Source organism: Macaca fascicularis, chromosome 1 (genome assembly GCF_037993035.2).
Source record: "Macaca fascicularis isolate 582-1 chromosome 1, T2T-MFA8v1.1".
NCBI classification, from domain to species: Eukaryota; Metazoa; Chordata; class Mammalia; order Primates; family Cercopithecidae; genus Macaca; species Macaca fascicularis.
The window spans coordinates 58840839-58868333 of NC_088375.1; the positions used below are offsets into that span (position 1 = coordinate 58840839).

The 27495-nt window shown below is 50.7% G+C and overlaps 2 protein-coding genes and 1 long non-coding RNA gene across 4 annotated transcripts in view; 1 reads left to right on the plus strand and 2 right to left on the minus strand.

Moving 5' to 3' along the window:
- Window positions 1-12150, minus strand: part of CACNA1S (calcium voltage-gated channel subunit alpha1 S) — a 74504-nt gene extending 62354 nt beyond the window's left edge. For both annotated transcript variants that reach the window (XM_045394692.2, XM_005540371.4), the window contains exons 1-2: window positions 11921-12150; window positions 9943-10048 (exon numbers count right to left, since the gene is read on the minus strand). In XM_045394692.2, the coding sequence (XP_045250627.2) occupies window positions 9943-10048; window positions 11921-12072 (258 nt within the window). In that variant the 5' untranslated portion in view covers window positions 12073-12150. The remainder of the gene's footprint in view (window positions 1-9942; window positions 10049-11920) is intronic.
- Window positions 12151-13700: 1550 nt separating this feature from the next.
- ASCL5 (achaete-scute family bHLH transcription factor 5) lies at window positions 13701-27092 on the minus strand. Its single transcript, XM_045394699.3, has 2 exons — window positions 26901-27092; window positions 13701-15621 (listed from the first exon to the last, which is right to left on the minus strand). Exon 2 carries the CDS (start codon window positions 15107-15109, stop codon window positions 14489-14491), a length of 621 nt encoding a protein of 206 aa, XP_045250634.1. The 5' UTR covers window positions 15110-15621; window positions 26901-27092; the 3' UTR covers window positions 13701-14488.
- On the plus strand, window positions 14108-23049 carry LOC102131924 (uncharacterized). The gene is made up of 3 exons (XR_273147.5): window positions 14108-14556; window positions 15987-16098; window positions 16778-23049. It is a non-coding gene; the product is annotated as an uncharacterized lncRNA (long non-coding RNA).
- Window positions 27093-27495: the final 403 nt, after the last annotated feature.

The window sequence follows — 27495 nt, forward strand, 5'->3', positions numbered from 1 at the left end:
TAGATATAACTGGAATGGGTCTCCCTTGCCATCCTACCTCCATCTCAGGGGTCTCATTTCCCTCTTCCAGTTCCCTCTTCACTTCCCTGTATAGCACTTCCCTCACCAGGCAACCAGGCTCCCTCAGGTCTGGGCAGACCAGACACACCAGGGCTGACTAGACAGAGGGACAATGGGGCCGAGGGTCCCAGGAGGGCTCCGTATGTTCAGGGTGAAGGGGGCTGGGAGAAGAAAGGAGACCAGTGCTGTCTTGGGTAATGAGGATAATAATAGCTAAGCATTAGTAAGCACCCATGTACGCGCCAGGCCCTATTCTGGCCGCATGCATACATTTAATACTCACCGAAACCTTATAAGGCAAGTACTTTTTTTTTTTTTTTTTTTTGCCTTTTCAAGTTTTTATTTGTATACATTTTTGTCTTAAAAAGAAAAGTAGGGCTGGGTGAGGTGGCTCACACGTGTAATCCCAACACTTTGGGAGGCCGAGGTGGGTGAATCACGAGGCCAGGAGTTCAAGACCACCTTGGCCAACATAATGAAACTCTGTCTCTACTAAAAGTACAAAAAATTAGCCTGGCTTGGTGGCGGGCGCCTGTAACCCCAGCTACTTGGGAGGCTGAGGCAGGAGAATTGCTTGAACCCAGGAGGCGGAGGTTGCAGTGAGCCAAGATCACACTATTTCACTCCAGCCCGGCAACAGTGCGAGACTCCATCTCCAGAAAAAAAAAAAAAAAAAAAAATCATTATCACAGATTACAAAGGGCTAAAGCAAGAATAGAAGAACGAATGACTCTCTTTAGCCTGGAAAGCGGATACTCTCAATAGTATTAATGTTGTAATACAAGCTCATTCAAGCATTTTACATTTCTTCTTTTATGTCCTTTTAAATGTGGTATCCTAGCATATAGTAAAGATCATGTACTATGAGTATCAGACGGAAATTTCTCCACAAAGCCAGATAAGTTTTCCTCTCCAGTGAGAAATAGGCTATAATAAGTTCTTAAAAATTCTTGTCTTCTCTTCCGTGGCAGAAGAGGGAGAGGCTGGGGGCTGGGGAAAATCCAGGGACGTTCTACACAGGAGGTACTCTGGGGTTCCATCCAGGAGGGTGTCAGATAACCCAGATCACTCTACTTAGGCTTTTGGCAAAAAACAGCCCTCACCCTCCATCTACTAGTCATCTTCCCTGCCCCTCCTCCTCACTTCAGGGCCTTCTGAGCTCTATCTTTTGTAAAATCAATCATCAGGAAAGGTGGAAAAAAGAGCTAGGATGGAACAAAAGTAAAACGTTTAGCAACGTTGACACAGGGACTCGGCACCTCTACCTGAGCCACAGGGGTCCCGGCTGGAGCAGGGCTACGTGGCCCTCGTCTACTGGTAATGCATCTGCTCCCAGGTGCAGAAGAGGATGAGAGAGACCTGCACCTTTCAGGGCTGAGGCACACAGACCTTCTGATGTCTGACGCCCAAAGGTTGTGCTGGCATGGAGCAACCTTGGGAGCGTGCAGGATGAACAGGGGGATCTGGGCTGGCTGCTGCTTTGTGTCTCAGGTCTTGGAGTCCCATGGGAAGATGGTGGGTGTGAGGTGGCCAGCCCCGATGACCCTTGCCATGACAGCTACATTGGTTCTCAATTCAAGTGTCTTCAGAAAGTGAAGATGTAAACTATTCTTTGCAACATTAACTCCTAACAAGTCCAAAAAGAAGAAGAAGAAAAGAAAAAGCATCCCCCTCCTCCACCAGCCTATGTTGAGATGAAGCCCTCACCTCTCTGCCCCAAAGAGGCTTCCTCTTTCAAGGGTGTGTGTGAAGAAGACGGTAGCCCCCTGGCCTTGGAGTAAACTCTAGATAAGAACAGTCTTTCCCCACACCCCAAGGCTTCTTTGTGCCTCCGAGCCCAGCAGAGGACGAACACTGAGGTTTCTATGGTGCTGGATACAGCACAGGGCGGCGTGACCTGAAGAAAAGAAAGTGGGAGGAGGGGGTCCTGGAGTCCAGTGCTTGGTGTAGTGTGGGGCAGGCTCCAGACTGAGCAGGGAAAGGCCTCGGATCCCAGTGTCACAGCAGAGGCCAGATGCTCCACCTTGGGTCAAGGCGAATAGATCACAGGAACTGAGATGGGCTTCCCACATACAACCACTAGGAGGGCAAAGGCAGGGAAGGGTACAGGCCGAAAACGAGGTGCCCAAGGTAAGGGGCAGGCCCTCGCCAGCCTGGGATACTATCTCCTACTCCCAACCCTTGGGCCCAATGGAGGAACCAGTTGAAAAGGAGGGCCCAACACATTTCCATCAGCAAGCAACAGGACCACAAACTCCTCCATGTTGCCCAGCTCCCACTGAGTGTGGACACGCAGTCATACCCACACCCAACACGCATCCTGGTCTGTGCGGGGCAGTCCATCATCATCCTCCCTAGCTTCTGACGACAGCTAACTAAGGTAGGTACTCTTATCCCCATTTTACAGATGAGGAAGCCAAAGCACAGAGGGATTAATTTCTCCAGGATCACATAGCTACCAAGAGGCAGAGCCATGATATTTACAGTTTGATTCCGTACTCTGTGGTCTCAACCACCATGCCAGGCACGGGGAAGAGAGAGAAAGAGCATGCCTGGGACATCTGGGTACATTTGGTAGATCCTGCCCTCAGTCCATCCCAGGTCTGTCTTTTGCACCCCAAGGCTTGGGTTCAGCATGACTTCAGCTGTGCGCTGTTAGTGCTGGGAGGTCAGAGAAGGAAGGGAATAAACATTTATTGAGCAACTCCTGTGTGCAAGATCAAACACGAGGTTGTTGCACTCATGGATGTAACAGTCCTGAAAAGAAAGATATTGTGGACCAACCTGACCAACATGGTGAAACCCTGTCTCTACTAAAAACAAAAAAAATTAGCTGGGTGTGGTGGTGTGTGCCTATAATTCCAGCTACTCGGGAGGCTGAGGCAGGAGAATTGCTTGAACCCTGGAAGTGGAGGTTGCAGTGAGCTGAGGTCGCACCACTGCACTCTAGCCTGGGCGACAGAGTGAGACTTGGTCTAAAAAAAAAAAAGAAAGAAAGAAAGATATTGTCGTCCTCTGTTCACAGATGAGGTAATGGAGGTTCAGAGAGTTTAGGAAGCTGTGAACCAAAGTCTAGATTGGAGGCAGGTTGGTTTGACTTGAGAGCCTGTCCTTTCTTGCGACTCCCGGGCAGCTAGCACAGCTTGGGCAAAGGCTTTCCTCCAAGGCTTCTGTTGTTCAGCTCTTACAACGTCTGCAGCCCCTGTGCCTGGTGTGAAGGGGCATGGATTGGGATGGGCGGGGAGGGGGAAGCTAAGTGCCCTGAAAGGGGACCTAAGTTCTTGCAGTGGTGGGAGGGCAGGCTCCTGGGTGGGTCTAAAATCCAGGCTTTCATTCATTTCCACAGACCCTTTTTGAGCACCATTACTTCTCTGTACAGTGGCCCAGGCTCAAACAACCCTGGGCTCTGCAGGTGCTGGATCTCTGAGGGGTGAGGCCAGAGCTGCGGTCCTTCTGAGGCCCCAGCCTCCCCAGATGGCGAGTGGAATGGGCTGCTGGCCACAAGAGTTGGCAAGCGCATTCCAGACCCTATAAAAAGACAAACGCCCTGGCTGCCAGAGGCTTAGGCTCCAGCCTTGTGGAGGACACTGCGGCAACTTGAACCCCAGGAATGCGACAGGGGCCTGGTGGAGCCAGCTGATGCCTGAGGGGTGGGCAGCTGCCCTACAGTCCAGGAGGGGCCAAAGGGGCAGCCATCTTGCCCAGCCTGCGGGCCCTGCCCTGCCCTGCCCTCAAGGACAGCAGGCACCATCTACTTAAGCAAAATCTAAATTATCCGGAACTTGGAAATAAAGCAAAGAAAGGATGCCATATCTTTGTAATATCATGTTGGAGCATTTTATAACAGGCCTGGCCAAGGATTATTTAATTATCCAGGTCAGTGTTTCTCAACCTCAGCCCTAATGATATTTTGGTCTGGATACTTCTTTGCTGGTGGGAGGGGGGCCTGTCCTGTGCATTGCAGGGCCCCTGCCTCTACCCCACGAGAAGCTAGTAGGACACATCTCTGCCCCTGCCCCTCCCCTTCACAATTCCAGTTGTTGCCAAATATCCTCTGGGGCAGAACTACTTCCCCTCCCCAATCCCTTGAAAACCACTGACTAGGAGGGAATGTAACTTTGGTTAGCCCTCACTCTTCTGTCCTCTAGAGATACAAATGAATTCTGCCTGATAGGAAGATAATCCCAATGGTTAGAGTTTTATTGCCCTGTAGGACATTAACCAGCTTGGTATCTAACCTAGAATTCCTATTCCATCATTCTTTCTCCAGTATCATAACTTCTGCTCCTCCAACTCCCTTTAACCCAGCTTCACACGCCTGCCTGTTCTCTTCTGAGTTGAACTAATCTTTGGTATGTGTTCCTTCGATATTTTACTTACAGTTGTGTTTTCACTTTTTGAACATCATACTTTGACGTAGGACTGCTTTGAGGGTGAAATGAGATAATGTAGCAAAAGCAATCAGTTTCTCATGTCTGCCCAACAATTAGTAAGTCTGATGATTGTTTTTGCTTTTCCACATTGGTCCCCTCAGCCTGGCCTAGGCTGGAGTGGTAACCCTGCCCAATAAAGGATGTAGGCCTGCCCATAAAGCCACCTGGGCATGCGCAATGATCTAACCTCTCTGCGCTGCAGTTTACTCCTCTGTACAAATGAGAAAAATAAAAGTACCTGCCTCATGGCATTCAGTGTGATAACACATATAAGGCATTAGAACAGTGACTGACAATATACAAGTAATCGACAAATATTGAATGTCATTGTTGCTGCTGCTGCTGCTGATTTGCTGGAGGACTAGTGGGGGGTGACCAGGAAAGCCACTAAGAAAAATTAGAGGTTTCAAGGAGAGAAGACACAGAGTTAAAGAGAAATCAGGGACAGACGATGGGCGGGGTGAAGAGGAGTTCTTTACCTGAAATAATCTTTTGTCATAACTGTTGGGAGTTAGACCCTTTGAATCTAGAACAATCTGGGGGTCTCTGTGACTACAGGCATTTTGGCTGGTGAGCCTGCTCTGTGGGACCTGCATGATCAAAGTTCCTTCTGTTGATAGATAAAGCACTAAAACTGAGAAGGTCTTCACTCATCCAGTTACTTCTTAAGTATACTTCTTAAATATACAATATCATCCCCATTTTATATAGGAGGAAACTGAGGGAACAGAAAGGTTACATAACTTGTCGAAGATCACACAGCAGGTACGTGAGTGGGCCTGGGCTCAAAAGCAGGTTCTAGCTCCAGAACCCATTTTTATAACCACCATGCCATAATGGGCTGATTTCAGAGCCCGGTGCCACTGTAACATCTCACAGTTGGCCAGGACCTCAGCATCCTGGATGCCCCTCTTGCCACCCTCTGACCTGCTGCATATTCATTCCCAGGACTCCTTGCTCTCTCTGGACCTCAGTTTCCTCTTCTGTTCAGGGAGGATCCTGGGCTTTCCCACTGACACACAGCAGGCAGAGTCAGAAGGGCACCCCTAGCCCCAGGAAACCCGGGCCCCAAGTCTATTACCCTCAGCCAACGCTGGCAGAAGGGATATGGAGGGACATTGCCAGGGGAGCCCATTCCCACAGACAGCAGTCATACCCCCAACCCTGCTCACACACAAGGCAACTGAGGGGAGCCTTTCTCGCCCACAACCATCCCTGCCCCTGACCCACCCAGCCAGTCTGGCATGTGCCAAAGTGAGGAAACCTCTGTCATAAAATGCTTGGACCTACAAATCCAATTGCCTGTCAGTGGACACAGGCACCTGTATCTCCACACATCTGAAGTTGAACTCACCACCTTCCTCTTCCCCACCCCCACCTGCAGTCTTGGTAAGTGATACTGCCATCTGCTCTATTCCCTTCTGAACCCCAAGTGTCATCCTCCCCCTCCCCTACACTTCCATCCCCACATCCAGTCCTCACCATGGATTCCATCTGGCAGGTCTTTCTTAAGGCCACCTCACAGCCATCTTTACCATCACCAGTGCCTTGGCCCAGCCTCCCCTGTTGCCTGCTTGGATGACTTCCCTGGGCTCCCTGCCCCCTTCCCTGCTTTCCATCCCACCCCATGTCACCCCAATCCATGCTCCACGTGGGGCCTGATTTTTCTAAATCCCCACTTGACCTCTCCGTCTCTTGCCTGCAGCCCTTTGCCCATGTGGCTTCCTCTGCCCAGAGTCCCCTTTCCCTCTTGGCCTTCTACAACGCGCTCCTTCACAGCCAGACTACATAATGGGGGGCCCAATATAAGTGAAAATGTGGGCCCCCATGTTCAAACAGTAGGAAGTAAGTGCTGATGAAGGTACTAAATATAAAGCTTTTCCTTTTTTTTCCAGCCCCTTTCTCAACCTACGGTGGTGTCTTTTGATTGCTGTTCGGCGTTGTGTGGGGCAAGTGCAGACTGTCACAAGCACCTCCTCCTAGTCTTCTCCCTCCACCCTCACTATCCCACAGCCCAACATCCTGTGCCTTGGCCAGAGGTGGAGGTGTGGAGCTAGGCATCTCCCCTTCACTCAGACCCGCCACCTTAGCCCATAGTGGACATCCGGCACCCAAGGGTGTTGCAATCTCTGCTTCCTTGGAGACAATAAGTACCTAGAATGGGGGAGGGTCTTGGAGGCTCAACCTCATAGGGTCGTTTACTGAATGGACTGCATCACTGTCAGCCCAGGGTAGAGACAACCAGAGCCATGTCCTTCCCTGAGACACGGCCCTTTCCATTCTCCCACTTGGGCCTCTGCCAAGTGGCCCAGGACTCCAGAGGGCAAAACATCAAGCTGAGAGCCCCTCCTTAGAGGCAGGGAGATGGCAGAAGTCAGGACCTCATGTAAGCCAAGGCTCCAAGCTTGAGGTGCATGTGCCATTGTCCCAATGTACTTCACTTACAAATCATAAATTCAAAGATAAAATTAATTAAAATTTCAATACGTTGACCACAGAGCATTCAACCCCAAATGTGGGGCCCTTCTGAGTGGGGGTCCTCTGGGACTGCATAGGTTGTACACGTGGGAGCTGTCCCTGTCCTCAGCCTTTAGGTCTCAGGTTAAACATTCCATCCTTTGGGAGGACTTCCTGATCTCAAGACTAGCTTAGGTTCTCTGCCAATATGCTACCAAAACGTTCCCAAACCTTGAACCTTTCCCATTTCATTTTAACTACTTGTTTAATTTGTTTTATCATATTTACTTGTTTAATCCAGGTAATGAAGCTCTGTGAAGATGGGAACTGTGCCTATTTGGTTCACAGTGATATCCCCAGTATGTGCCAGGGATATGATAGGCACTAAAGAAACATTCGTTAAATGAATGAGAAAGTTCATGAACAGTTAATCCTTAGGCCTCCTTTCTTGAAAGCTATGGGTTATTCTAAATGACTGGAAAGACCCCAACCCTTCTCAGATACCTACAAAGCAGCCAATAGGGTAAGAGAGAGAGTACCTGCTGCCCCTTTCTACTCTGACTCCTCTCATCTCCCTCTTGTTGGGTTTTGTGGACATGAACAGTGAGGAGCCCTGAGCTTGAAGCTGGCTAAGCGACTTTGGGTATCACCGACTTTCTCTGGGCTTCACAATTAAGTGGTCGGATTAGGAGTCCTCCCTGAATATTCATTTCCCATACAGCTCTGACATGCCAAGTGGCATTTTCCGCTTTGGAAACATTTTTTATTAGGTTTCCGACTTCCAGGGAACTCATAATCCTGTCTCTATGAACTCTAGGCCTAACCCAAGGTTTTGCAACTCCAGCCCACAAACTAAAGAAAAACACACACAGGACTACATGAAACAGTTAAGGCAGCCATTTTGTTTCAAGATGGAAGATGATATAACCTCTAAGATGTAATTTTTTTTTTTTTTTTTTTGAGACAGGGTCTCACTCTGTCACTCGGGCTAGAGTGCAGTGGCATGATCCTGGCTCACTGCAGCCTCGACCTCCCGGGCTCAAGCAATCTTCCCACTTCAGCCTCCCAAGTAGATGGGACTATAGGTATGCACCACCAGGCCCGGCTAATTTAACTTTTGTAGAGACGGGAGTCTCTCTATGTTGCCCAAGCTGGTCTCGAACTCCTGGATGCAAGCGATCTTCACGTCTCAGCCTCCCAAAGTGCTGGGATTACAGGTGTGAGTCACTGCATCCAGCAGAGGTGTAATTTAATATCCTCCAAGGTGGGGCAGAGTTTTTTGCAAAAGTAGTCAATGTCGTAAGGAACTGAGGCCCAAAGATATGAAATCGTGAAGGGTGGGGTAGACCCAGAGCTCTCCCTGCATTCAGAAACATGGAGACTAAGCCTATGGTGTAGAATGCCCAGACTTTACGAAATGCCTTCCTTGCCAGCAAAGGTAGCATTGCCCTGCCAACATTTAATCCCACTCTCCTTCCACACTCGGGAGCTCAGAGTGTTTTCTCCTCATAGCAAGCACACATTTAGAATCCCAGCTTCCCATCGGCTCAAGATAGATTCCCATGGAAACCAGCATAAGGGAAAGGCAGAGATGTGTCAGGCCCTGGACACATGCTAATATACCTCCTCCCTCCCAGGCCCTGCAGTTTCAGTGCAGGAAAAAAAAAGTCCCGTTGAAAAAGGTGGTTCCATTGTCCTGTCCCCTAGGGAGCCTGAGGCCACTGTTTCTAAGAGGGCTTCCCCTAGAAGTCTTTCTGCTGTCACCCACCACCTTGGCAACACAGCCTGTACAAGAGCAGATTCTGGCCAGGCGTGGTGACTCACGCCTATAATCACAGCACTTTGGGAGGCCGCGGCGGGCGGATCACCTGAGGTCAGGAGTTCGAGGCCAGCCTGGCCAACAAGGCAAAACCCAATCTCTACTAAAAATACAAAAATCATCTGGGCATGGTGGCAGGCGCCTGTAATCCCAGCTACTTGGGAGGCTGAGGCAGGAGAATCACTTGAACCCGGGAGGTGGAGGTTGCAGTGAGCCAAGATTGCACAGCCTGGGCAACAGAGTGAGACTCTGTCTCAAAAAAAAAAAAAAAAAAAAAAAATTGCAGGTTCTAAAGTCAGAGAGACCAAGCTGGAGGCCCTACCACAAGACTTAGATGTGGGGTGACCCTGGGCAATGTACCTAAACTCTCTGAATATCAGTCTCCTTGTCTTTTAAATGGGTCTAATAATGTTACTTACCCCACAGGAGTAGTTATGGGGATTAAATAATAAAATAATGTAAAATATTTAGCTCAAATCCTGGCATTTAATAAGTACTTACTAAATGCTAACCATTTTTATTATAAATTAACTATTGGGTAAGTAAGTCCTTGAAGCTATCTAGGCCTCAATTTCCTCATCCATAAAACAGAATCAGGTGGGGAGGAGGTAGGACAGCCTAATTTTTGAATATCCCTTCCAGCCCCGGCATTTTATGGTTCCAGGTATGTGTTACCGATGAAGGGGTGAAGAGAAAGTGGTATTGTAGAACTCTAAAACATGTTCTTGCTTCAGATTCCTGGATAAAACTCTCCCATGAAGGCAAACTTAGTGGACACAAGTTTCTTATGAATTACATCTAGGGAAGGGAAATTAGCATTCAACCTCTGTGGTTCACTAGCTGACCTTACGAAGCCTCAGTTTCCACATCTATCAAATGGAACCACTTTATGAGGTGGTTGTGAAGATTAAATGAGTTTACTCTCATCCGGTATTAGCACAGTGCCCGGGACCAATGACTGTGTGCTCAGTGCTGGCTGACAATGTCACAGAATCTAGAATAAGCACGTTGACCCTGGAAACCTGTTGAGCCACTCAGCCAGCCCTGCAGGTGGGTGGGGATGCAGGGAGTTAAACCACCAGCACCATCCCCCAGAACAGAGTCCACCAAGGGGGCCTCCCCAAGCCTGGGGCTGCAGGCCGGCAGGAAGGGGGATGGAAGAGCCAATCTTACCAGGCCGAGGTTCAGAGAGTTGTTGTCATCTTCTGGCATGGGCAGGTACACGGCCAAGGCCACACAGTTGGCAAAGATGGTAAGCAAGATGATCGTCTCGAAGGGCCTGGAGCCAGGGTTAAGGAGAGCCCTTGGGCCACAGGGGCATGGGACTTACAGGGTTAAGGGGAAGAGGGCGCTGAGGGTCAGTTTGGACTGTGACTCTGATGCCAGGCAGGTGGACAGGCTGTTGGACACTCACCCACGATGCTCCTTCCCTGAGCACCTGCAGGATACAGTGAGGACCAGGTTCCTGCCTTGACAACTGGCTCCCTTTCCTCAGGAACAAGTCGCTTTCACATAGACTCCTTGGAATGGTAAAGGTCTGGTCCCTGGCTAAGGGCTACTCAGCTTTAAGGCCTAGGGGGTCTTCACACCGCTCCACTCTCAGTGCCTGTCTACGCCCTCGCCTCCTCCCAGGGAGCCATGACTTTCCCAGATTCTGGCCAATCCACAGAGGCTCACCCAGAGAAATGGCACGGGAGGGTAAGGGTTGCTGCGGGGTAAGGTTGAGAACTCACCGAGCAGGACTGGGAATGAGGGATGGAGAGATGAACGATGAATTTCCAGAGCCATGTGTGCATGCTGGTGTGCTCGTGCTCACACCCATCACACCTCGCCCCTCCCAGACACACCCACCCACAGCCATTTCTAGAGGGTACCCCAGGTCCATGGCTTTCTTGACTTTCTGACCCATTAGGCAGCAAGTGTGGAAAGAGCTAGAGAAAGCAAGGGAGGAAGCGAGGCAGTTGTTTGGGGGCGGATGGGGAGGCATATTATGTAGATGGGCTTGGCAGAAAAATCCCATTCTCTTCCCAGTAACCTCCAGTGTTTGAGAAAAGAGGAGGGCCACAGGGGCAGGGGGCTACGAGAGGGGAAGGTGCAGAGGAGCAGAGGATGGAGGAGAGGGAGAACCCATGGAGTAAACCTGTTTGCAGAAGAGAGGCAAGGAGGGAGGGCCTAGGAGGGTTCGATGTGGGTGATTCACCGACTGGCCAAGGGCAGGTGAAGGGAACAAGGCTGACACTGACCCCAAGATATCTCTACTTGCCCCACGTTTGTCTTGTCCTTCTAGTTATCCCTCATTCTCCTTCCTTCTAGGGAACAGTTGGTAGGAGCCCAGCCTTCCAGAACCCTTCAGAAATATTTCAAATATGCCCGACCCTCGCTCTCAGAACCCACTTGACACAGCCCTCCCCTTCTCTCTGTCACTCCTTCCTCCCTTCCCCAGATAACCCGGATATTTTCAGCATTCTTCCCCCCAGAGCAAATGCAAACACAGCATGAGATTCGAAGTCTCTGTCCCCAGGGTGGCACGTCTGAGCTAGAACACCCAGGCTTGCTTGGCCTGTGTCTTGGAGCCACTCAGACCAGGTGTCTTTCAGACCCATTTTTTCCCTTGGCTCTGTCCTCAGCTGGGATCTGCCCCCAGAGGGGTCACCCGCCACCCAACCCAAACAAGGGGGAGTTTTCTCAAAGAGGCCATTGAACCTTTTATTGGTTCCTATCCTATTCTGAAATGAGGCTGGTGCTTCAAAAACCTAGTGGCACCCCATGATAATGTGGATTTGGGCACACCTGGGAACAGTCCCCATGAAGCAGGCCCCACCCATAGGTGGTCAGTAGGCATCTCTGGTTGTCACCCAGGACTTGGGTGGCCTGCTCAGGCCCAGGAAGCCCCACCAAGTCCTCCTCCTCTTCCTCCTCCTCTTCCTGTTCCTCCTCCCCCCTCCTCCTTCTCTCCCTCCTCTTCCTCCTCCTCCTCTCCTGCGCAGCTGAGGGCTCCTTCCCCCAGCCTCACTCAATTCTGTGAGTTCACCCCAGGTCTAAGTCCCAGGCCTCCCTGGCCCTCCTGTAGGAAGTGTGTGCTCTGTGATCACCCCTGAATCCCTCCCCCATGATGCATGCTCCCCACCACGGCCTGGGCCCTGAAGGATACTTCCATTCTACGATGCTGATGCAGGCCTTCCTCAGGGGGTTCTCCAGGGTCAGGCAGAACAAGGCCCGGGGTGGCCTTGGCAAAATCTCAGGAACCGGCTTCTTGGGCTGTTTCTTCCTCAGGCCTTCATCCTGGGGTGAGGACGGCTCCATGGCTTCCCTGGGAATCTGGCTCCCCCTCCCCAGTGCCCTCTCTTCCCTGCGTCCCCAATGCCCCCCGCCTTGAGGACTGGGCTGGCTGAGGCTGTCGGCTGAGCCTGCCCTGCTGAGCCAGCCGGGGGGCGGGGGCAGCAGTGGGGGCAGGAGGATTACTCTCCCCACTCCCAGCAAGTAAAATTAGCCTCCACTCGGCTCCCCACTGCCGGGCCTGAGCTCCTGAGGCCAGACAGCTGTCATTCCATCCAGTCCAGCCAGTGGCTTCCCAATCTGTCCCCTGAGGAGGGTGGGGGATGGGGAGAAGAACTTACACACAGGCCTGGGATGGGGCAGGGGCAGTGGGAGAGGGAGACAGGATGGAAGGTTTCAAGCCTGCGGCAACAGAGATCAGGAAGCGGTAGCCTTGGATATGGAACCTCAAACGGCAGAGTGGCCCCCTCATGCCAAAATTAGGTTTCCCCTCCTCAGCCCCATGACATTGTCTGGAGAAGGCACTGGGCAGCCTAAGTCAGGACAGCTCCACAGCACCCTCTACCTAGCTCAGTATTTGCACCATCAGCCAAGACTCCCCAAACATACCCTCAACCCACCCCCCAAGCAATCCCATGTCAGGGAAACAGTAAACCCCTCTCCAGTGGGCTGGAAGACTCCCAGAACATCCCTGAGTGTACACACCTCTGGCATAGCACCTGCCTCACTGTGGAGCATCTGCTGTGTATCTTTCTTCCTCACCTCCTCCCACCCCTACAGGTGTAAAGGTTGTGGGCTTTATCTCTGGGACTCTGGCCCCTTCTCTGCACAGTCCCCACATATACTATGCTCCCTGTAAATGATCACTGAGGCCAGGCGTGGTGGCTCATGCCTGTAATCCCAACACTTTGGGAGGCTGAGGTGGGCAAATGGCTAGAGCTCAGGAGTTCAAGACCAGCCGGTGCAAGTGGTGAAACTCTGTCTCTACAAAAAATACAAAAATTAGCAGGGTGTGGTGGTGTGTGTTTGTAGTCCCAGCTAGTAAGGAGGCCAAGGTGAGAGGATCAGTTGAGTCTGGGAGGTTGAGGCTGCAATGAGCCAAGATCGGGCCACTGTACTCCAGCCTGGGTGACAGAATGAGACAGAGTGAGACTTTGTCTCAAAAAGAAAAGTTCATTGAGGTCAGCCGCGGTGGCGCATGCCTGTAATCCCAGCACTTTGGGAAGCCAAGGTGGGCAGATTACTTGAGGTCAGGAATTCCAGACCAGCATGGCCAACATGGTGAAACCTGAACTCTACTAAAAATACCAAAAATTAGTGGGCGTGGTGGTGTGCACCTGTAATCCCAGCTACTCTGGAGGCCAAGGCAGGAGAATTGCTCAAACCCAGGAGGCAGAGGTTGCAGTGAGCAGGCATAGAATCACTGCACTCCAGCCTGGGCAACAGAGCAAAACCTGTCTCAAAAATAAAAATAAAAATAAAAATAAAAATTAAAATTAAAAAAAAAAATTCATTGAATGCCTGAGCTAACACTGAACCTTAAATGCGCTAACAGCGAATCCCACATACACTTCCAGCAAGTACTCTGGACTAGGAGTGGGAATGAGAAAGGGGCACCAGGAAGGGTGAGGGTAGACAATGATCTAGGAATGAGAAAAATTCAAAAATCCTTTTATTTAGCTCTTTGGTGCCAACACAGTGCCTATGTACCCATATGCACACCCCCCTCCCCCAAGGCTTACAGTCTGAGGGAAAAAACCACAGTCCCCACCCAACCTGGGACAAAACTAGATGACCTCGTTGGGGGGTGTGAAGGGAGTGATCGCCCCCCACCAAGGAAGCTAGAGAACGCCACCAGGGCACACAGGTCGCCTCTGCTGAGTCTGTGGGTTCGGTCCGGGCTGAGCGCCGGCAGCGGCCTGGCCTCCCATCCCTTCCTCTGGGTTCCTTTCTCAAAGGGCAAGCGTGCTCCCAAAGAAGTCGCTAGTATTTGAAGCCATCTGGTGGAGAGCAGGGGCATGGTAACCGAGGGATCAAAGCCGGGCTTGCCTCCCGGGAACTCGCAGAGACTGGGCTGCGCCTGCGGCGAGGAAGGAAGAAGCAGGAGCGGGCCGAGCGGGAGCCAGACCCAGGGATAATCGTCCTGGAGTGCCCCTCTGCACCCCGGAGGGGACGCAGGACGCCCGGAGCAGTCCCAGGCCCTGCCCCTCGCTGCACCCACGGAGCTCCTCAGGTCTCTATCGCGCGCCTCGCACCCGTTGCCCTGCACTTCCTCCCCAAGTTGACGGAGGAGGAAGGATGTCGCAGACACGGGAGCACCGCGGACCTCCTGCAGTCACCAGCCTGCGGCGCATCGCGGGTGACCCAGCAGCCTCCCGCTGCTCCCGAAAGTGGGACGGGGCCGACGGATCATTCCCCAAGCCAGGGGCTGCCACAAGCCCGATCAATGGCAGGATTCCTCCGATTCCAAGAAAGGCGAGGGGGAGAAGCAGGAGGACTCGGATGACTCCGGTACCAGGGAGGAGGGCGCCCGGGCCTCGCCGTCGCCAGGGCGGTCGGGCCGGGGGGCGGCGGGCGGCGCCGGGCAGGGCCTGGTGCCCGGGAGGCCGCGGGCGGCGGGGGGCGTCGCGCCGTCTGGGGCCGAGCTCAGCAGCTCCTGCAGGTACTTGATGTAGCGGATGGCGGCGCGCAGCGTCTCCACCTTGCTAAGTCGTTTCTCTGCCAGGGCGCCGGGGAGGTGGCCGCGGAGGCGCGCGTAGCCCTCGTTGACGCACTTAACGCGCTGCCGCTCGCGCTCGTTGCGCTTCTGGATGAAGGCTGGCTCGAAGGGGTATTCGTAGACCCCGAAGGCACCGGGGAAGGGCACATAGGGGAACACCCCCGCATAGGCGTCGTAGTAGGGCTGCTCGGCTGGGCCCGGGTACAGCAGGAAGGGCACGTTGCCTAGGGGCTCGGCGGGAGGCAGGGGCGCCTGCCGGGGAGGGGGCACGACGCCCAGCTGCATGCAGCTGGGGGGCCCCAGGGGCCTCCGGTCCACCAGAGCCCGGCAGAAGTTATTGTTCATGGTGCCACGTGGAGCTGGACCCAGAGTGAGGCCCCCACCGAATGGCCCCTGCTTGGGGTCTACACGGTCTCGACCACTGGGGCAAATCACATCGCTAGCAGCAGCTCCGGGGTACCAGGATTTGCTAGGGCCTCTTTTCGCCCTTTAGGGTGGCTTCCAAGGACTCCCTAACACCAGCCATCGTCCTAGACAAGTGTGGCCCCTCTCAGGGGGTCGGTGCACACCTTCTCAGATCCAGCCCATGGCGCCGCGGAACTCTGAGGGCCCACACCTCGCTCCGCAGCACCCATGGGCACGGCCACAGACCCGCACGCCTTGCCTCTTCCTGCCGCCCAACATGGGCACCTCAGGCCTAAACCCCAGGCTCCATGCCCTCCACCCCCACCCCAGCGCCTGATCCTTGGTCCTCACGGCCTTCGAGATCCCTGATCCCTGGGCAGTCCGGGGTGCCCAAACTGATGGCTGCTGTTAGGAGTGCGCCAGCTCAGTGGAGGGAGTCCCGGGAAACATTTCTAAACAAGAGGAGAGGAGAGTGAACATATCAGTTAGGAAAGGCCTGTATTATGGGCTTATTTGTATCATCTCCACCCGCAAACGGGATTGTAAGCCTCATGAGGAGAGGTGGTTGGCTACTGAAGGGGCACAGATCTGGGTTAAAATCTTGTGCGCATCCCTTCTTACTAGTCGGGTGACCGCTTTGAGTCATGGTTTCCCTAGGAAGGGCAAGGGAAACATCCCTGACAAGAAATTAATAAGCGAATCAACTGTGAAAGTATGTATGCAAAAACACCTCCTAAAGGGCATAGCTTATAGAAATGCCCAATTTTGTCATGTCCCTTGAGAGTGGGGATTAAGTCTCATCACTGATCCCTTCCAGGGCCTTACATCTAGAAGAAGGTCTGAGACTGCCTATTGAATTAGCAGCAGCAGCCATCAGCCAACGAGGGAAGCCAACTCTTTATGGAAAGGAATGCCTCTTTGATAACCAGGTAGGTGTTGTTGGTCCGTTCAAAGCCCTCTGCCTGGCAGAGACAGTCATCAAAGCCTTCCCTGCCCCAGTCCCTATGGTCCGAGATACACCCTCTCACCCCACCCTGGGTTTCTCCGTGGCACCTAATGGGGGCATCTATTCTTTCACCTGTATGTCCTGAGCCTAGCCCAGCCCCTGTCAAGTAATAGATGCTCCACAAATACATGTGGAATAACTGAGAGAGAGGATTAGGCAGAAAGCTGGGTTTGTTAGGGTGGGACTGATTACACGTAGCCTTTCATAGGATTTAGGAAGCTGTTATTTCAGAAATAATTGGTGTGTGTTGAGTTTAGGTGCCACCAAGCTTCATTGAATGTGGTTATCAGATCCAGGTTAGGTGCCATTTTGTCTAGGAAGCCTCTCTGATCGCACGCCCACCTCTTGTGTGTGTCTACAGGGTACCATAAGGTCTATATTAGCACTTATCACGACTCTATTATTTTTTCCCTCTTCGTAAAAGATGCTCAGGACTTAGCAAGTGAGTGAGTGATGGGCAGCGTGACACCTTGGTCACTGGGCACGGCCTCTCCAAGAGACAGAAAGGGGCTAGCTCTCTCCCTGACAGGAGGAGTTCGTGGTAAACTCAGATTCCTGAGAATGTCTCCTTCTGCACCCTCTCACCTCTGTCCTTATTGCAGTCCCTGAGTCTGTTTCCAGCTCGCTTTGTCCTCCACACTAAATGAGGACCAAGAAAAATCAACAATGATTCTAAGCATCACGGAGACTTAGATGTGTTCTCAAAAGTGAAACCAGGCCAGGCGTGGTGGCTCACACCTGCAATCCCAGCACTTTGGGAGGCTGAGGTGGGAGGATCACTTGAGGACAGGAGTTCGAGACCAGCCTGGCCAACATGATGAAACCCTGTCTCTACTAAAAATAAAAAAAACTAGCCGGGTGGGATGGTGGGCGCCTGTAATCCCTACTACTTGGGAGGCTGAGGCAGAAGAATCGCCTGAACCTGGGAGGTGGAGGTAGCAGTGAGCCAAGACCATGCCACTGCATTCCAGCCTGGACGACAGAGCGAGGTTCTCCTTAAAAAAAAAAAAAAAAAAAAAAAAAAAGAGTGAAACCAAATGTCTGAGAATTCAGGACAAATTCACATATCCCTCCCCTTCTCAATGGCCTTCAAAGGCTCCCCGTTGCTTTCAAGAGAAGGTTCTAGAAAATGTCTCCCAAACAGACCCTCAGATCTATCAGGTCAGTCTTCTCTGGAACTCTTAGCTCTCCTGATCTCACACTTGGCTTGTGCTGGCTCTGGTCCTGGGGGCCCTCTCTACGCCTCTCTGCTTTACCCAGAGTCCTGCCATCCTTGATTCCAGCTCCTGCCCATTCTGACTGCCTGAGCTCTCTGACTTCCAACATGGGTTGTGCATTATTCTATGTCTTCAACCAGAATGTAAGCAACCGAAGGCAGGGGCTAGGGCTTTTATTTCTCAGGTAACACCTATCAGTCCCTTGCTCAAAATGATTTTCTAGCAGTTCTCTTTTACTGTACAAATTTGGGATCCAGACTGCACTCTCCCATATGACCCCTGTCTATTCATATTTGACTTCATTATTTAAATTTAATTTGATAGGGGTCAGAAGTTTACGACAATTTTAACAAGTACAACTTACTATTTGTTCATGCTGATTTAATATTCATAACTTATTTATTTTCCTCATATACTATTTACATTTTTTCATATAACAATTCAGAAAGGTGATTCAAACAAGAAACCTCACAGTTGGACTGTGTATTTCTTGAGCCAATTCTGTCTTTACTGTTAGAAAAGAATGGATAGGCCAGGCGCGGTGGCTCATACCTGTAATCCCGGCACCTGGTGAGGCCAAGGAGGGAGGATCACTTGAGCCCAGGAGTTTGAGACCAACCTGACAACATGGCAAAACCCTGTCTCTACGAAAAATTAAAAAAGTTAGTGGGGTTTGGTGGCATGTGCCTGTGGTCTCAGCTACTCAGAGGGAGGCTGAGCGGGGAGGATGGCTTGAGCCCAGGAGGCAGATGTTGCAGTGAGCTGAGGCTTCACCACTGCACTCCAGCCTGGGCAACAGAGCAAGACCCTGTCTCAAAAAAAAAAAAAAAAAAAAAAAGGAAAAAGAAACAACTCATAACCTACCTGCCAGGTAGCATAGGGGGGTACACACCTGCAATTGTGTTCTGCGTCTATCACTGAATACGAAGCTGAAGAACACAGTGTAGCATATTACCATTAAGCGGTATGATTTTCATTCAGTAAATATGTACAGAGGGTCCTGGATATCCTGGTACTGCTCTACGTACTAGGATAGAACAGCAAACAAACATTGTAGTGAAATAATAATAATAATGATAATCATAGCTACACTTATTATTCATGATGTGCAAGACACTGTGCTAAGAGCCTGATGTGAATCATCTCATTTAATTCTCATGCCATCCTTGAGAGGTACGTGCTAATATTGTTTGGTTTTACGGGTGAGAAACTTGAGGCACATGAAGGGTAAGTCACTTTTTAAGGACCCACTGTTAGGAATTCATGAACTAATAAAGGCTAACCCACAATCTCAGTTTCCCACCTCTTCCCTCAGTATTTCTACTAGTGGCTTCTCATCTGATCAAATGATCGGAGAGGTTTACACTGACCTAACAAAAGAATCTTAGTAAATTATTCCTGCTGGAGAGGAATTACGATTATAATTATAATTCCTGGAGGGGATATCCCGCTGAAGATTCAAATTATGATGCTGTTATTTAGCTTCTGCTAAGAGAAGAACTAAAGGTCACCCTGGTCACCTTTTGGGAGGGTAACACCCCCTTGAAGATGTGTTTGGCGGGTGGCCCATGGAGTTCTGCTGCTGGGAATACGCAGACTGAAGTATCATCAGATTGAGTCAAGCAGCAGGAGCCCCCTTGCCTGAGCTTAGAAAACCTGAGCAGAGGGCCCAGGAGGATCTATCAGTAGCAAGAGAACCTACTCATCGGCTAAGTTCATGGGACTGGGCAGAACGAGCTATCAATAGCGCCACAGTGTGGTGGTGAGACGCAATGGTGGCCACAGATTGATGAAATTCCCATCCCCACCCCACGGGTGTCAAAGTCATCACTTCCTGTGACAGCTCCCTTTGGGGACTGTGGGTCCCTAGGTCTCCTGGAAAATTCAGGGTAAGAGAAGACCCCCTAGGAAAAGCTATTGAGTTTTCTGTCAACGTCTACTAATTTTCTGCTTGTGTTTGTTAAGCAATTCATATCACTTAAACTTTCACTATGTACACATGTACATAAAACATGTATCAATACAATTAGATGTATTTTGTTGTTTTGAGTTAAAAATAGCAATTGCATCAGCATTAGGCAACTTACTAGATAAAAATGTGGCTCTGAAACAGTGGAAGAGCTTTCCCTCTACTCTTAGCCCCCATGGTGACTGCTGAAAGAGCTAGTTGAATGAACCCGTTGATTGCCTTGAGTAGGCACAGACTATTAGTTGCAGGCAATGCTGTCCCCCTTTTTAAGGGGCCCTGGTTCCTCTCTGGGACAGAAGCCACTCCTTGCTTTCAGCAACCCCGTTCATCACCAGCTGTACTCTAGTTTACTTTGCCCTGGGAAGCAGCCGAGCAGATGTGCTTGGCAGGAAGTAACTGCCGTTCCTCCCAGGAGCTTTCTTCGTGGTGCAAGCTACCTGAGCTCTTATGCCTGCAGTCTGCGCTCAGTTGTACCATGTACAGTTAGTTTGTTTAGGGCCAGCTATCATCAGTTATTGTGGAAAGAACTTTCTAATCCTCAAATCTGACTTGCACCAGAGAGGGTGCATTGCCAGCGGGGGTCTCCCGGCCCTCCTTTGCAATGCCTTGCTGCTTCTAATTGTGTAGCATTAGTTTGCCCCAGCAGTATTAGCCCCTTGTTGTCCCTATTGCCAGAGGATCTCACTGTCCACGCTCCTGGGGATGGCACGTTATCATAACTTGCTGTTAATGGTTTCATACTCATCCCCTGCCCATCTCTCCCAGGCCTCTCCCTGGTGCCCAGTGTTCACCAGGGCCCTGTCTCCCCACCCTCCTCAGTCTTATACTCTGCATGGGCAACAGGCAGCCTGAGGGCCCTCTCCCCAGGGCTCTTCCTGTCACTGCTCCCAACCCAGGCTGTAAACTGTGAGCCCAAGAACTCTGGTCTTATCCTTCTTTGAGACACACAGTACAAGCTCAGTATTTGTTGATTGACACTTGTGGGAAGCCCTGGGGAGGCAAAGGCAGATGTGAACTCTGAAGAAGAAGACAACATCATTCTACCTTTCCTGCTTTTCTCATTGTCTTTAGTGGGACTGGAACCAGAATTGGGGGTCTGAGGTCAGGAACTGGCTGAATATGTCTCTTTCAACAGGGAACCCATGACTCTGAAGGAGGTATTGGGGAAAGTGATTCCATAGTCTTCTTTTTCGCCTACCACTCTGAGAGATTTCTGAGAGTTGGCTAGTCCATAATGCTGCTTTTGGGCAGCAACAGGGAGACTGCTTCCATAGCCTCCCCTCTACCCACTGCTGCCAAAACTGGGAACATTTATCAGGACGCCAAGGACTCAGAATGACAGAACTCATTAGCTCTGTGGAGTTCTCACTCATCCCCCTGCCTCCAGGCAAGATGGTTTCTAAAACCTTTCCCCTAAGGGCTCCATAATTTGAGAAATGCAGCTCCCCACATGCCCCTCCTTGGATACCCACATTAGCATTCGCCCTTGGAGGGCACATTAGCATCAGAGGCCCTGGGAAGGCCCACAAGTAAAGAAACCTGTTTGTGTTTAACCTCTGAATTCCCAATGGGACAGAACACTTTTTAAAAAATGGTCTTAAGCCCGCTAACATCAAATAGAATACACTTCAGGAAATTCTGCCTTTGAATCTCCAGGATACATATATTAAAACAAACAAACAAACAAACAGGGGCCGGGTGTGGTGGCTCACACCTGTAATCCCAGCACTTTCGGAGACTGAGGTGGAAGGATCGCTTGAGCCCAGGAATTTGTGACCAGCTTGGGAAACTTGTGCTTCTAGTCTTTTTTAAGTCTTACTCACACCTACATTTTCCTTTAGGAATTCAGTTTAGTATATGGTTTCCAATAGGGTTCTGTTTTAATTTTGTAGACCAATAATTGGCAGTGTCAATTTATTTAGCATTCATTAAGTAGACCATCTTTTTATCACTAACTTGAAAAAAACTGTCATTAAATATCATATTCATCTTTCATTAGGTTCTGCATACTTGAGTAGAGAGCCTATCTCTACTAAAAATAAAAACAATTAACTAGATGTGGTGATGCACGCCTGTAGTTCTGGCTACTCGGGAGGCTGAGGTGGGAGGATCAGCTGAGCTCAGGAGGTGGAGGCTGCAGTGAACTGTGATTGCGGCACTGCACCTGGCTGGGTGACAGACCCAGACTCTGTCTAAAAAAAAAAAAAAAACCAAAACAACAACAAAAAACCAAATAGGAAATCTTACGATCTCCCTTGTGGGGTCTGTCACACAACCTGTAAATATTTCTAGAAGGATAACCTCACCACCCCCACCATATACATAGTGAACACTCCAGACCACATATTCAACATAAACAATCATTTCCGAATCTTGACAGGTATAGTTTCAACGTTGATGGGAGAAGGGGCAGCCAGGCCCTGTGCCCATGAGCCCACATGGCACCTTGCTGGGTTAGAAAACAATGCTTCATGCTCTGGGTGGGTGTCGTGTAGGCGGGATTCCGGCCCCACTTGCCCCTTAGCCTGCACTGAATGAGGGAGTACTGTCCATGGGCCCCAGAGCCTGCTTAGCCCTTCACACTGCCTTCCATGCCATCCTCCCTGCCTCAAGTTTGGAAACCTCTGTTGCTCCCCAGCAACCTGGCTGCATCCAGTTTCACAGAGAGAAAAACTCACAGAGCTTTGACATGGGCTGACCAAGCCAAGTCCTCATTGTGGCATCACTTTGCTGAGAGTCTTAAAGAAGAGAAACAGGGTGGAGAAGGAAGGGCTAGCGTGGACTAGGTGCCCTCTGATGCCTGGTGCTTTGCGGCGTGCTCTGCTTTCCTTATCTCATGTCATCCTCACACCTGAGAGAAGTTATTACTCTTCCGGTTTACAGAAGAGGAAACAGGCTCAGAGAGGCTAAGAGAGATGCTCAGCGTCGCACAGCTGATTGAATTTACCCAGGTCTCATTGGGTTGATATATGAGGACTTTCTTGGCTAGGCAGGGGTCCCCAACTTTTTTATGAGTAATGATTGTTACAGGATCTCTTGAGGGTGGAGTTGGGTGAGGAGCTTAGTCCTTCCCAGTTACCTGAATATAACCGGGCATTTGCAATGCTGTGGAGTCATGGGAAGATGTTCCCAGAGGTAACCACCCCCAATTCCTAGGAAAAATATCAAGCTTCTACCTCCTAAACCTTGAGCACGGGCTTTAGATCAAACTGGCCGGGATGAATCCTGGCACTGCTCTTACTGGCTAAGTAGCTTTAGGCCAGTAACTGATTTCTGTGAGCCTGTTTCCTCATCTGAAAAGTGAAGGTAATAATACCTACCTTAGAGGTTACTGTAAAGATAAAGGTAATGTATGTGAGCCATGTGGCACCTAAAAGCAATTGAATTAATGGTAGCTGTTATTGCCGGTAGGGGATGAGTGACCTTCAGAAAAGCTCCCAGAAGCTCTAGGACCCTTGGATGTGGCTAAGAGAAGCCCAGGACGGCAGGTGCCCCTCCAACATTGTTCCATCAACATTGCAATGGACACAGCACCAATGCTCACACCCAGTAGCTTCCCATAGTCACATCTGTCCTGATAGAGTCTAAAAGGAAAATTCTATGCATAAATGTCTGTTTTTTCCCCTCAAATCTTTGAATGAAAAGGGTAACTGAATTCAAATAATTCTAATAAATTGAATTTATTCAACCATGTGTTCTATTGCCTGTCAATCCACCTACCAAATAACATCTCTTGAGCTCCTTCAAGGAATCCTTCTGTGGGCTGGGGACCCAGCACAGAACAACCTCAACTGCTGCCCTCAGTCTAGTAGAGGACAAAAGGACCACATCTTAGTGCCCACACACACCTGGCACTTACCTATATGCCAGACGCTGTTCTAAGTGTACTACAAAACTCTCATTACGACCTTATGATGTCAGGACTGATGGTATCCCCAACTTACAGATGAGAAGAACGAGGCACAAAGTGGTTAAGCAACTTGCCACAGGTCACACAGCTGATAAATGTTGACCTGGGATTCAAGGGATCCTTTCTACACTCTGGGACTGGGTAGGCATCGTCATCGTGTCCAGGAACGAGTCTTTCGTAGCCCAGAAGAATAAGACTCAGATTCAGAAGAAAGTCCATTCCCTACATTACTCCTACTACCCCACCCCACCCAAGGGGAGGAGGAAGAGTCTATGGCTCAGAAGCCCGACACCTGGACTCTTGTCCCAAAGCCACCAATAGGTGCTAATGGGACTGCACAAATCTTACCATCAGATAAAACTGCTCCGTGCTTTGCCTTTCGGGGAGTAGAAATACCTTCTGAGGAGTCCAACAACCTTATTGGGGGATGGGTTTTGGGGTTGCAGAAGGGAAAGGTGAGACCCTGGCCAAAATTATGACTAGGAACCCAGTATTTAACTTGCTCTCTCTGGCTGAAGTGACTCATACTGCTGTGCAAATGCAAGTTGCTACGATTCCTGTTCTCATCATTGGTTGCACACAGTAGGTGCTCAAGAGTGTTTCTGAATGCTTATGATTAATCAATGTTAATTTCAAAGAAGACAAAGAGGAAGGAAAAGCCTCCTATAGACACAGTGAAGTCATGGTCAGAATGAACCAGGCAGTTCTGCAGAGGAAATCAGTTTGAACCCTGGAAATTCAAGCTGTGCCTGAGCCTCCCTTGATGAGGAACAGTCAACCTCAGAGCTGGGTTCACAGGCTGGGAAGCCAGGGAGGCTGGGGTGGAAGGGTGGGTACCATGGAAGCTGCCCCCAAGGGTGCTGCCTGCCAGACTTTGCCCTCTGAGTCACCCACCCATCATCACGGCTGTCTCCTCCCCAGCCCTCCTGCCCTAGGCTCCAGTGCCGACCTCAAGCAGAGAGTCATGCCCTGGGGCCCATATTATTGCCAACTCAGGGGAACAGAGGAAAAAGGATTCTCACTCCCTTCTCTACAAAAAGGAGTCTCCCTTGTAGGTGATGGGTATTTCATGGGAGAGAAAAGCCCTTAGGGGCCACAGAACAAAAGTTTGAGGGTTCCCAAGGAAGATGGGCCTGGTGGCCTCTCCAGATCATATTAATAGATCCAGAGAATTTGTAGGTGGAAAGTGACTGCAGCTGCAAGGCTGGAGGGGAGATGGCACCCGTAATGATGGAAGGAGATTCATGAACTAACATTGTTCAGCACTTGTGATGCTTCACACTCTGGATCTCATTCGAGCCTCAGGGTGTCCTTGTGAAGTGGGTGTCTGCAGACCCCACTCCACAGGAGGGACCGAGGCCAGGAGAGCCAGGACCTGTGGCCAGGGTAGACCATGGCCCTGGTTCTCCACTGCCCCCATCCCAGGTTCCCCTCCTGGTGGCTGAGGCCCTTGCAGCTCCCTCTGTGTGCAGGCTGTCACTGGGATTCTCCAACCTGTCTCATGCATGCAATTACCCGTATTTTAGAGGGAACTGGGGCTCTCTGAACTTGTCATACCTTGGCTTACGACCAGGGACTCTGGAGCCAGCCAGATGTGTGTGAGAATCCTGGCTTTGCCACTTCCCAACTATATGACCTTGAGCAAGCCTATTCCATTTCCTCTTCTGTAGGCTGGGGAGAGCAACAGCACTCACTTCCTAAGGTTACTGCGAAGTTCAAGAAGATCGTGCATGAAAACACCTTGGCGGCTTCGTGGCTGGGAAGTGCTCAGTAATCAACAGCTGCTCACACTCCCAGGCCTGGCATCTAGGTTCCCAGCAGTCTGCCATCCTTCTCTCCAACCTTCTCTTCCCCCATATCCCCACATCAGCCCTCAGCTTCAGCATGAACACAGCTCTTTCTCTTCTCTCAAGCAGCCTCTGCGTTCTCCCCTCTAAGCCCATGTTCACAGAGTTGCTCCTTTCCGGGAGAATCAGCCCCTTGCCTTTCTACTCATCCAACTCCTACTCCTACTTCTGGAACCCATTTGGGTCTTTCTTTGTCCACAGAACTTTGCTACCCTCTCCTGTTTCTGCTCCTTCTCCTCCCTGAATCCTAAAGCCTTGGCGTGTTGGCTGTCAGTGGTCAGAGTTGGTTGGTGTGCTCTCGCCTTGCTCTTCACCTTGCTGTGCATTTGTGTCTTGCTCTTTCAAAGAGCAGAAGTTCCTTGAAGGGCAGGAACCTCACGCCCCCTCTGTTTCTTGTGGGTCCAGCCCTGCCCCTGACATACAGGAGGTGTCCAAGAAGTACCTGATGTGGAGGGGTAATTGAATGGCTGCTGGATAAATGGCAATTGAATGGGCACAGGTGAGTGTCACCAGTCCATGACTATTCTAGCAAAGCAGGTGGTCTCACATGCCGTGTCACCTTCATTTAATGTCTGTGGTAGAGCAGCGATGCAGAGGTCTGAGCCTTAAAATACAAAACTCATCCATCCAAACTGCCTCCTCTGGGAGCAGGATAAAAAGCACAGGCACTGAGTGGGAGGAAATGTTGTGTTCTAATGGGGACAGAACCTTGGCTCACACCATAGGGGAAGGAGACTGTTATTTGCTAGGCACCTTACCATGTGCTAGCAATTTATTGATTTAATCTCTTCAAGTTCCCTTAGCTCTTTTTAAAGTTAATTTTCTTTTATTTTCCCTTTTTTTTTTTTTTTTTTAAAGAAACAGGATCTCACCTTGTCATGCTGGCTGGAGTGCAGTGGGACAATCATAGCTCACTGTAAACTTGAACTCCTGGGTTCCAGTAATCCTCCTGCCTCAGCCTCCTGATTACAGCTATGCACCCTCATGCTGGGTTGTTAAAATTTTTTTTGTAGAGACAGAATCGAACTTCTGGCTTCAAGTGATCCTCCCGCCTCAGCCTCCTGACTGGCTGAGATTACAGGCATGAGCCACTGTGCCCCGCCCTCCCTTAAATAACTTTCTACTCCCATTTTATGGATGGGGAAACTGAGGCTCAGCGAGCTTAAGTGAGTTTAAGGGGGATCATATTTTTAGTAAATGGCAGGATTAAAAACAACAAAAATATTTATATAACATTTATTCTATGCCAAGTACTAGTCTAAGCACTTTACCCATTTGATTCTCACACACTGCTGTGAGCCATATACTACTATTAACTCACTTAACAAGTGAAGGGACAGAGACCTAGATATGCAAATGGCCTGTGGTCCCACAACAACTAAGTAATGGAGCTGGGGTTGAGCCTGGGCAATCTCTCCCGTGGCCAGTCCCCTCACCACTGCTCTGCACCTCCTGAGCCTGCTCCCAAGTTCAGACCCAGGCCCAGCTCTCCTCCTGCCTAGACCCTTCACATCGAGCAAGTCCCTGGGAAAATGCCCGCTCAGTAGCAATGGCCTTGGCAGCACAGCTGGTCTCGCCTTCTCCCCGCACTGGTGGGTGCATAACCCCAGCCAGCAGGTGGCTTGGCTCTGTTTTCCTTTCCTTTGGGTAGGAAAGCCATCGGGGTGACTAAGCCCTGAGTAAACAGTGTTCCTGGCCTCCCTCCTCCAGGCCGGGTGGGGCCATCACTATTTCAGGATCAAACTCGGGCACATCCCTCAGCCACCACCTTCGCACGGTTACCTCTCTGGGTTTGTTCCTCCAGCAGCGCCGTTCCTGATCAGTGGCTCTTGAACCTCCTGGGGGAACTGTGGAATCTCCGGAGCTGCCCGCCTGCCCAGCAGCACCTTCAGCAGCCTCTGGCCGGGCTTTCCTGCCACGGCACCAGGAGCCAGGTACACTTTACCTGATTCAGCTTCAAACGGCAACACACCCAGAAGGGGAGGGAGGAGGGGCGGCAGGGGGTGGGGGCTCCTCTGATCTGGGATCAGCTCCCAAGGAGGAGAGAGGGCCAGTCCTGGCCTCCTGTGATTGGCTGCCCTGAGTCTGGGCAAGCGACATGCAGCTCTGGGCTGGAGCGTAGGAGGAATGGGGATGCTGTCCAGGGCGCTGCCCTGCTGAGAGCCAAGGGAGGGTGACACATCTGGCCCAGTTGCCAGGGAGCCTCAGATAGCCTCTGGATGGAAGTCTGTGCAGCAGGAGGGACTTGAATTAGCGCGTAGGAAATGCGTCCTGAGCGTGAAGGGCAAGAGACCAGGAACACTCAGGGAGTCTCTTTTTATGGGGGCAGTCCTTATGGTCAGGAGAAGACAACACTCTCTCTGGAGTGGCTTTAATG